This window comes from Pseudoliparis swirei, chromosome 24, assembly GCF_029220125.1.
Source record: "Pseudoliparis swirei isolate HS2019 ecotype Mariana Trench chromosome 24, NWPU_hadal_v1, whole genome shotgun sequence".
Classification (NCBI taxonomy): Eukaryota; Metazoa; Chordata; class Actinopteri; order Perciformes; family Liparidae; genus Pseudoliparis; species Pseudoliparis swirei.
The window spans coordinates 8463213-8474228 of NC_079411.1; the positions used below are offsets into that span (position 1 = coordinate 8463213).

Consider the following 11016-nt stretch of genomic DNA (forward strand, 5'->3'; position numbering starts at 1 on the left):
TGCATAATAACATATTTTTTGAATGTATTCTGTGTGTACATTTTCCCAAAATGGTAGTATCATATGATATGGCAGGTTGTGTAATAATGTTATTATGTCACTTTAGGAAAATGGCATGGGCTTAAGCAGGCAGAGGACAGTGAAAGTGCTTGTGTAACTAGGAAGAGGGGACTGAATATGGTTGTGTAACTTGGACAGTGATGTAGGCTACAGGACAGGGGACATTTTATTCATTTTTATTCAGAAATAACAGTTTCTCAACAGTTCCATCTTATCACCTATCCTTCTCTCCTCACTCTCCTAACTCTCCAAACTATCTTTTTCTCTAAACCCTCCAAACTCTCAACCAACAACCCACATTTTGAATGGAGCCTGAGGGGTTTATATTGCTGTCAAACCTCCCGGCAAAATCTGAACCACTTCCCGAAGCAGTCACGTGGTACAGCCGGGCAGCGAGGCTTCGGACGTCATCATTTTTGGCTCCTCCCCTAAATGAAGCAAGCCTCGATACGCGCTTCGAGGAAACGCCCCCTCCATATTACTCGACACACGCTTCGAAGCGTCGGCACATCTCGTAACAACACAAGGATTTGGGTATAAATAAATTATTTCATTTTAAATATGGATTTTTATTTAAAGATATTCATGTAATTTGCATGCAAAATAGGTCTACCCGAACCAGCGGACAAAAAATTCAACTCGCGGCAACACTTAAAAAGTAGCCCAATTCCGCGGGAAAACCGCGGACCTGGCAACACTTACAGATTTCACACATTTACGTCATACGTAACTTGTGAACCAATGTCTTCTCGCTCTGCTCTCATCCGCTCTAGATCAGTCGTGCACGTCCGTCATTGGTTGCGAGGGCAAAACCCGATGACGCAACACGGAAGTTAAATGATCTATTTCTATGGGTTGTTGTGCTTTTCATCAGCAGTAGTTAGGTGTACTTTAAGCTTAATTTAACTCGGAGGGAGACGTTACCACTTTAGTTCGGGCTCGGGTAAAGAAGGCAAGAATGAAACGGTGTGACATTATAGTTGTGTTGCAGTTTTTGTTGGTGCGACACATCACGAGTTGGGACGACGGTAGGTAACCTTATTGCTTTTGTCGACCTGGTTCAGTAATATTTTAATTGATTGAATAATAATTGCTAGTTTTTTATATTCACCCGATCTGTATACGTAACAACGTAAGAACTCATCTTACAGCGCCGAACAGAGCACACAACTTCCGGGATCAGCTTTTCAACCAAATAAAATGTAATATGTTCATTAAATAGGTTAAATACGAGCTGATATAGTATATATTCGTCTATTCGAAATGTTAACTGGAATTTAAAAGAGGAACCTAAAAGAAAATCCACATGCCACATTACAGTATACAATGAGCTGCCAAATACTTCTGTTGCATTATCATATAATTTAATAGCCTCTCCTTTGACTTAGTAAGTTATTATTTACAGTGGGCCAATATATTTCATTATTTATCTGAAAGGTATGATGACAACATTCTAAATTTAGATTCTTCAATTTTGTACGTGCGTGCGTGCGTGCGTGTGTATATATATGACATGTTATCCTCTCCCCACTGCAGGCAGCGTGCTGCTGCGTGACATCCAGGCATTGACTTTGTACAAGGATCGATACTCCACATCGAGGCGCTCCATCCCAGTGCCTCAGCTCCAGTGTGTTGGAGGCTCCGCGGGATGCCAGGCCTTCGTCCCAGAAGTGGTCCAATGTCGGAACAAAGGCTGGGACGGAGTGGACATACAGGTGAGGAAGGAGGGTCTGGTGGGCAGCTAGGACGAGAAACAAGGTGTATGGAGTATAATATTTGCTCAGGAGTTGGACTAAAGCAATTGATACATCTATAGACATCTTTCTCAATTAATATTGTGGTACAAAATTAAATCAAAGTGTGAAAAATTACCATCACACTTCCCAAAATCCAAGTTCATATAGCTAAATTTACCCAACAGACATTCTAAAAAACCCAAATCCTCAATTTACAGTCGCAGAAGATGCTGAAAAGTTAACTTTTTTGCTTAAAGAATTATTCAAATCCAGTGTGGCCAAACTACAGGGCTGCATACCAACCATAGTTTTAATATTTGCCTCAATATATCAATGTATATGTCAGCCAAAAAATAATGAGAAATATTGGTACTAACATTAGCTGAGTTTGCTGATGGGAAGCCAGGGAAAGAACTTGTCCTTGTATTGGTCGGGACACCTGCAGAGTGAGTGGGGGACATTACATCAATCATGGTGCTGATCATTCAAACTTTCATTCCAGTTTCCCCAACGCACATAGGTGTAAACTGAGGTATATGTGTAATAGGACTCATATCTGCTCTTTATTCAGTAAGCGTTTGTGTGTAACTGTGTAAAGAACCCTCATCCTCAGTGTGTTTGAATAAGATAACGTATTTTCATATTCAAACACATCAAGGAAAATTGTATTTAATGATGTGGTGACCCCCTCACAGTGGGAGTGTAAGACTGATATGGACAAAGCCTACCGATTCGGTCGCATTGAGGTAAACTGTGAGGGCTACAGCCACCCTGCAGATGCCCTCATACTGAAGGGCTCCTGTGGGCTGGAGTACACACTTGAGCTGACTGAAGAGGGCCGGGGGACGTCACAAGGCAGCGCGGGTTCCCAAAGTGGATTTAAGGGATTTGGAGGTAGGAGGATGGATGATGTGAAATTAATGAAATTTCATTTTCACACAAGGACAAGATATTTAGAAACATGCGCTTTCTGTTTTTTCTGTCTGAGGTCTCGGTGGCTTTGCCTCTAGTCTCTTCAGCGCTTTCTCTGGAAACCAGCATCAACGCCATCAGCCCAGCCAGCAGAGCCATCAGAGCTCCCAACCCTCAGGCAGCGGAGACTCAGGAGGTCTGCTTGTGGTTGCCGTGCTTCTGTTCTTAGCTTACGGCATCTACAAGCTGTTCCTCAGTGGGAACACGGGCCAGTGGGGGCAGACCAGTGGACAGGCAGGTTATCCCAGAGATAATCACCATGGCTCCACTGCAGGACCACCGCCCCCGGGATTCAAACCTGACTTCACAGGTAGCTAATGCAAATAGAGAAACATGATTGTAGGGCAACAATAGATGTTTGGCTTTGCACTGCAGATGCTCCTTGGAAAACGCTCCTTAAAAGTAACACATTCCTTTGTGACGGAATATGTGCAGGATTGTTATCGTTTATTTTATTGTGGAAAAAGCTGAATAAGTGCTGTAGTATGGATACAGATTATAACTACCTTGCTGAAATCTTAAATCTGTTCTTGTGCTGTGTTAAGGCAATCCTGGTGGTGTGAACCCAGGGTACGGTTTCCACAGTGACTACACTCACAGACAACAGTACTCAGGAGGCCAAGCTCCTCCTGGCACAGGTGGTGGCTTCTGGACCGGCATGGGAACAGGAGGGATGCTGGGATATCTCTTTGGTCGTCAGAGGTGTGTGTGTGTGTGTGTGTGTGTGTGTGTGTGTGTGTGTGTGTGTGTGTGTGTGTGTGTGTGTGTGTGTGTGTGTGTGTGTGTGTGTGTGTGTGTGTGTGTGTGTGTGTGTGTGTGTGTGTGTGTGTGTGTGTGTGTGTGTGTGTGTGTGTGTGTGTGTGTGTGTGTGTGTGTGTGTGTGTATTTTTTTTATTTAAAATACATCACTTGTATTGGAAAAGCAGGAATTCTTCCACGTCTACTCTATTCAGAGCATTCTTGTTGTTTTGTGCTGTATGTTTGTTTTACAGAAGCCAGCACTATGACCACTCCGCTTCCAGCAGCAGCAGACATCCGCCATCTTCCTCTGGGACACACACTGCTACAGGTAGGACTGCCTGTTGGCACACATCAACCTGTTACCACCTCTGACATAAAGATATTGATAAAAGGCATTGCTATTGCAGATGTTTTCACAGATGGTCTTTTTAAAACTATACAAAGTCAGTCGTCTTAAAGTGGACCAACAGAAAAAGGACAGCTTTTGACTTTGTCAGATTCTTAACCTTTTTTTCATATAGTTAGTTGCAGAGGGGTCCAAGTTCTTTGAGTGTGTTTACATACAGTCAGGTCAATAAATATTTGGATATTGACAACATTTTCATCATGTTGGCTCTGTACACTACCACAATGGATTTTGAATGAAACAATCAAGATGTGCTTTAAGTGCAGACTTTAATGTGAGGGTATTTACATCCACATCAGGGGAACGGTGGAGGAATTACAACACATTTTATATGTGGCCCCTCCTTTTTAAGTAATTGGACACTTGCCTGCTCAACTGTTCTATGGCCAGGTGTGTGTTATTCCCTTGTTATTTCATTGACAACTCTCAATATGAAGTCCAAGAAGCTGTCACTATCAGTCCAGCAAGCCATCATTAGACTGAAAAATCGAAACAAACCTATCAGAGAGATAGCAAAAACATTAGGTGTGGCCAAATCAACTGTTTGGTACATTCTTTAAAAGCTGGTTAGATACGATCAATAACAGACGTTTAGTTTAATAAAAGAACAAAGACGTGCTCTTTAAGAAAAGGGACCTTAAATTACTTCTGCTATAATCTAGCGCGATAGAAAAAATTACAGGGTGGCGGGCGGAGATTTTTTTTTTCTCAACTCAAAATTGTCCGCGAGCCATATGCCGTCACCGGAAGAGCCATATATGGCTCCCGACCCCTGCTCCAGGAGGTAGGCGTATCTGTGTCAAAGTCAAGAGAAGACTTCACCAGAGTAAATACAAGATGTAAACCATTGGTGAGCCTCAAAAACAGGAAGACCAGGTTAAAGTTTGCCCAAAAACATCTGAAATAGCCTGTACAGTTCTCGAACAATATCCTATGGACAGATGAGACAAAGGTCAACTTGTACCAGAATGATGAGAAGAGTCTGGAGAAGGGAAGGAACTGCTCCTGATCCAAAGCATAGCACCTCATCAGTGAAGCATGGTGGAGGTAGTATTATGGTGTGGGCATGTATGGCTGCCAATGGAACTAGTTCCCTTGTATCTATTGATGATGTGACTGCTGACAAAAGCAGTAGGATGAATTCTGGAGTGTTTCTGGCAATATTATCTGCTCATATTCAGCCAAATGCTTCAGAAGTCATTGGACGGCGCTTCACAGTGCAGATGGACAATGACCCAAAGCATACTGCGAAAAAGCAACCAAAGAAGTGAAATGTTCTGCAATGGCCAAGTCAATCACCTGACCTGAATCCAATGGAGCTGCATTTTACTTCCTGAAGATAAAACTGAAGGGAAAATGCCCCAAGAAGCATCAGGAAGTGAAGACAGTTGCAGTAGAGGCCTGGCAGAGCATCACCGGAGATGGAATTCAGCATCTGGTGATGTCTATGGGTTCCAGACTTCAGGCTGTCATTGACTGCAAAGGATTTATAACCAAGTATTAAAAGTGGCAATTACATTGATGATTATATTAGTTTGTCCAATTATAAAATGTGTTGTAATTCCTACACTGTTCACCTGATTTGGATGTAAATACCCTCAAATTAAAGCTGAAAGTATTCACATATTGTTGCATACAAATCCATTGTGGTGGTGTACAGAGCCAAAATGATGAAAAGTGTAAGTTAGGAAGGCTGAAAGAAATCAATGTGAAAACACCCTTAACATCAAGTTCACTTTATACCTTTTAGATTGTTCGTTCACCATTCACTGATTGTAATTCATGTCACCCACCCTTAATGAATATTATTGAGTCTAAATTCCATAGAGACTTTTTAAGAGGCATGCAGGAAAGAAATAAAACCAAATTACAGATCAGGGTTAGATCATCCAGTTTAATTTGGGTAATGCAATGAATGTCACAGTAGCATCAAGAGACATGCGGATGGTGCAGCTGGCTGAATAACATCTTTGTTTGCCAGGTTTTGGAGGAACCAAGAGAAGATAAAGACTATGGAGGCGAAACTAAGAATATTAAAAGACGGGCTCGGTGTTGGCTGGATGGAAGGTCAAATGTGACAAAAGCATCATGAGAAGACTAAGCGTCTTCTCATGATGCTTCCTTCATGAAAGATGAACCCGTCACATTGCTTCATAGTTCTACTTTCCTCTGGAGTGGTCACTTAGATGTAAGCACTCCTTTTAGATTTTCTGTGAAAGTGTGGTTTGAGCTTTAGCCTGAAGGTATCAGTGTTTGGAAGAGCATGGCATAATTATGTGTGTTCAAGAAGAGGATCTTGTTCATTTAATCAATTTATTCATGCAGTCTGTTTGGGTAAAATAGCTGTCGGTTTTCTCTCTGCAGTCTTTTTTTTTACTGTTGACAGACCTGTTGACAGACGTATGATAATTATATAAACTGTAGCACCTTTTGCATTCACATAAATCAGGTCCAAAATCCGGCCCGCGGGCCAATGGCGGCCCGCGGTCAGATTTCATACGGCCCGCAGCTTCCGTCATATAATGTGTTATTTCTGGCCCCCCAGATTTGTCAGAATAAATCAATCATAAAAACTTGAAAGACGTAATTCCTCCTTTCCAATGTTATCTGGCTCTACATCCGTGGCGCGAGATCTTCTCGTAACCTATTTGCCATGGCGACGGCAAAAAAAAAGAGAAAAGTTGACATTGAGGGCGCCGCATTCAGGAGCGGTGGGAATTACTACAGTGTTTCCCCTACCATCAGAACAGGGTGGGTGTCCGCCCCGCTGAAATGTTCTCTATAGCGCCAGATTACAACAGAAATAATGTCAGGTTGTTTTATTCAACTAAACGGTCGTATGTCATTGATTGTATCTTAGACAGCGGCATGTCGTTTCTGCCTACGTGGTGGGCTGACTGAAAAGGCAGACTTGGTTATATTATATTATATGTGGTTACATTGTCATTTAAAAAATAAAAGTAATTGTGACAGTAAAAATTAATTGTTTTATAACAGTGTATTTTGATGTAACTTTTGTGGTTAAAAAAAATGTCGAAAGGAACTATTGGCCCCCGGACATCTTTACATCACATTTGGCCCTCGTTGCAAAAAGTTTGGACACCCCTGACATAAAGGAAAAGGTAGATATAGAAAAAAGAATATCCAAACACATGAGGTAAAAATCATGACATATATTATTTACATTTTTATTATTTATTTTTTTCAATTTACTTTTTTCATTCTTTATATGCTCTTTTGCCTTAATTTAATGAACTAAGTAAAACAAAATACATTTTGAACAGTGTTTTATTAAGACAATATATTATTTGGATGTATGACATTTTGGTAACTAGCTAATTAAAAGAAAAGAAAAAAGTCTGCTTTTTTACTCTCATTCTCAAAAGTAGAAACACGTACATTCTGAATTATAAAGTATTTTACATGTGCATAAGTTGTCATTAAACAAAGTTAAAAACATTTATCAAATGTATATATCTTCAAAATGGCTGGTTTACCATTCAAGAATATAAAAAGTGATGCGGAAATGGGAGTACAAATATTCAGCATTGTTCATTTTTCATTAAATGTGCTCTTCGTATTTATAGATGAGGCCTTTAAAAATAGACTGTACTTGTACATCAGTTTTCTCGTCTTCCGACCACCCAAAGCTCATTAACACTTCATGTCATCATTCGCACTCATTCATACACTGATGGGACGAGCTACCATGCAATGTGCCACCTGCCCATCAGGGCTCTAACTGACATTCGTAATCATTCATTCACCGCACGGACGGCCTGCAGGTGCAATTTGGTGTGAAGTGTCTTACCCAATGCAGTTGATGTTGTATAGCCCAGAATCACAAATTACAAATTTGCCTGAGAGGGCTTTACAATTTGTACACATACAACATCCCTGTCCCGGGACACATGGACTAGTGGAGCCGGGAATCAAACTGTCGATACTCTGATTGAAGGATGAGACTGCTCTACCAATGAACCACAGTCACTCCTATTTGTAAATTGGGTTGCAAAGTTTTGTCTTTTTTCAAAAGTGGGTCCCCAGGAAAAAGGTCTGTGAAACACTGCCGTAGGTTATACATGAGTACAGAGAATATAGTTAGTTGTATGTTTATATGTGTGTTTTATTTCAATGAAATGCAGGCAAATATATCTTATGTTGTTTTTTAGTTGATTTACAATGCACTTCCATTATTTTGTGATGTCAGACAACAGTTTCCTAGCAGAAAGCACCTGTAGGTCTGAAAATTACAATAAATGATATCTATCGGTCAAGCCAGATGAAACCAACCGGTTACTAAACTTCAAGCATGTCTTAAAGACAGCTTTATTGAGAGTGGCCGTATCAAGCCTGCATCCCCGTTTTAAAAAGAGGTGTAGTGGAAAGCCCATTTTATCACACATAGAATTAAACGTGATGACTCAAACATATGTTTTGAGTCATGTCATAAAGACATCAAAACCAGGATGACCTGCAACTTCCTGATGTTAAACTTTGCCGAAACAGAAGTAGTTGTACCTGAACATACAGCATACAGCTATTAAGGGAATCAAGATGGCTAATATTGAATGATGTTTTTACGTAAATAATTTGTGTTTTCATGTTGGACCCTCCTTCCACTCCTCTTGAATGCATTGATTTTTTAAAAACTGGACAGCAATGCAGCCAATCAAAACCCTCCACCTTCAACCATGTGATTTTGAAACCCGGAACAAAAACAACAGCTCCTACGTTTTAGCCCAGACTTTCAGAACACTTTGCAGCGTTTCGAGCTTCAGCCATTCCAGCTTGTGTTTTCTCAGAAGCAGTAATGAAGTCGGCTCTGCTCCACGTAACGGTGCCCTTTGTGCTCTGTGTTGCCTGGGCGAACACCAGCCTGTTCGACGAAGTTCAGGTGGACTTGTCTTCTGACCATTACGCAGAGCCAATAGTTGCTGGCCTGCCTGGTTTCCTGGCGATGCCGTGTAACTGTCTGGTCAACCTGGCTTACATCTACATAGGACTGTACTGGCTGTGGCCCAGAGGCGTCCAAGAAACTTCGCACAGCCGCTATATGAGAGAGGTGTTCGCCCTCATGGCTGTCCTGTACGGACCCGTGCAGTGGGCACGCCTGGCGCTGCTGCGGCGTGCGCCCGCCGTACTCGACCAGTGGGTCACCTTACCGATCTTCACATGGGTTCCGGTGTGGATCGGCTTCATAGAACGGGGGCCAGCGAAGTGGAGCGCGCTGCATGCGGCCGCGCACGAACTCTCCTCTATCCTCAGCTACGGCCTGGCGCTGACGCACGAGCGGGGCTTCGAGTTGGCGCTGGGGTGTCACGTCGCCCTCGCGATGTACAAGGGAGTTCGCGTGCAGCTTGCGCACGGGGATGGTCGCACGCGGAGATATCTACTGCTAGCGGTGCTGTCGTGCGCGGGATTCGTGGTGTTGAAGCTGCTGGCACTGGCTCGCTCGGTACCGGCTGTTCCAGAGGCTCACCGGACACTTCTGGTCCAAAGTGTGCGACGTGATGCAGTTCCATTTCAGCTTCTGTTTCCTGACCACATTAACGCAGAGGGCGCAGGGAAAGATCGCCACACGGCAGGATTGAGAACCACCGGAGCCGAGGAGCCCGCCAAGAAGACAAGTAGTCGAGAGACTCTTTCATACAGTGTGATTTTACTCACAGGCGTGATTATATCAACAACATCATATACTCCATTGGCTTAGATTTGCTAATGCCTTCATATTGTATAAGTGTCCAAATATTTACATAGCAAGAAAATAATAGGAAGAAAAACAAAATCACAGATTTTGTCCAACATGGGACAGGGGGGCATATGTTGTAGAGTCGTAGACCAAAGAAGAAGAAAAAAGGGGAAATGTAAATATTTCCAAATCCCTAAATACCACCTGTCTTATAGCCTGCACAATTTAATGAAAGTGGTGATGTGCATACCTTTGTTAGATAGTAATCAATATGCAAATATTGGCCCCCGCACACTGAAAGGATTAACATCCAAAATACTTATTTGTTGACTCTTTCTGTTTTATAAATGATCTTGTATTAAGTACACTTAAACACTTGTACATCGTAGTTCGGTAAAGTTAGAAAGATATTCACAGATTCACTCAATAGCTCTCTCGCAAAACGGAGTTAAAACACAAACGACACCTCTGTGACCGTAGTGATGTCGACAACAAGCTACAACCTTAATTTTACCAAAACCGTCCGGTCTCCGAACTGGACGAATAACATTGGTCTCAATGTGCGGCCAGCTGTGGGACCTGAGCCCAGGGACCGTCTGCAAAAAGCAATCCAGGAAATACGTATTCAAATAATTATTCAATCTCTCCACTGTAAAATGGTGTCGGCTGACATATTTGAATTTTCATACATCATTGGTCTACCCTTTGTTGTACTACAAGTGTTATTTTGAAAAAGAAATGGGATTTAAAATAATTTATATGAATTATTAAGAATATGTTATGGAAACAATATTCAATAGCTTCACTGTAAGATGGTGCAGGGTGGAATAAGTAATAGCATACATTCAATGGGCTCTTTTTTTGTTGTACTACAGCTTTCAATTTGAAAACAAATTATTTGGAATAATTATTATGAATTATTGAAAATATTTTAAGGAAACAATATTAAATAGTTTAACTGTAATAGGGTGAAATCATTTCCCCACATCAATGGGCTCCACATTGATGTAGGAAAATACATCAAATTTTGAATATTTTATGGAAACAATATTCAATAGCTCCACTGTAAGATGGTGTACGCTGAAATCATTAACATCATAGATCAATGGGCCCCTCTTTGTTGTACTACAGCTGTCATTTTGGAGAAAAAATATTTATAATTATTATTATGAATTATTCTAAATATTTTATTGAAACAATATATAATAACTTCACTGTAATATAATGTAGGCTGACAAAATTCATTTCCTACATCAATTTCCTCCCCTTTGTTGCACTATAACAGCTATATTGATGACGTGATTTTGTATAATTTTAAATAAAATTATGTTCAACCACCAATTCTGTGTTAGTAAAGCTACAATATTTTGTTCAGAAGATCTCTTAATCATCTCAGTTTGGTTTTTAGG

The 11016-nt window shown here is 41.2% G+C and overlaps 2 protein-coding genes across 2 annotated transcripts; both read left to right on the plus strand.

The window, feature by feature from the left end:
• Positions 1-868: 868 nt before the first annotated feature.
• saraf (store-operated calcium entry-associated regulatory factor) lies at positions 869-6495 on the plus strand. The gene is made up of 7 exons (XM_056410084.1): positions 869-1088; positions 1597-1775; positions 2492-2690; positions 2785-3078; positions 3314-3470; positions 3761-3837; positions 5897-6495. The coding sequence occupies exons 1-7, from the start codon at positions 1019-1021 to the stop codon at positions 5920-5922; spliced, it is 1002 nt and encodes a 333-aa protein (XP_056266059.1). The 5' UTR covers positions 869-1018; the 3' UTR covers positions 5923-6495.
• A 503-nt stretch (positions 6496-6998) lies between these two features.
• Positions 6999-10948, plus strand: tmem187 (transmembrane protein 187). Its single transcript, XM_056410088.1, is given in 2 exon segments — positions 6999-9357; positions 9359-10948. Coding segments are annotated over 2 exon segments (780 nt in total). The 5' UTR covers positions 6999-8728; the 3' UTR covers positions 9510-10948.
• Positions 10949-11016: the final 68 nt, after the last annotated feature.

Bases quoted from the DNA above. Each gene is read 5' to 3' on its own strand.
- saraf (XM_056410084.1), top strand. From the start codon at position 1,019: ATGAAACGGTGTGACATTATAGTTGTGTTGCAGTTTTTGTTGGTGCGA. The intron at 1,776-2,491 runs GTGAGGAAGGAG...ACCCCCTCACAG, and splicing joins GGGACGGAGTGGACATACAG to TGGGAGTGTAAGACTGATAT. The intron at 2,691-2,784 runs GTAGGAGGATGG...TTTCTGTCTGAG, and splicing joins TGGATTTAAGGGATTTGGAG to GTCTCGGTGGCTTTGCCTCT.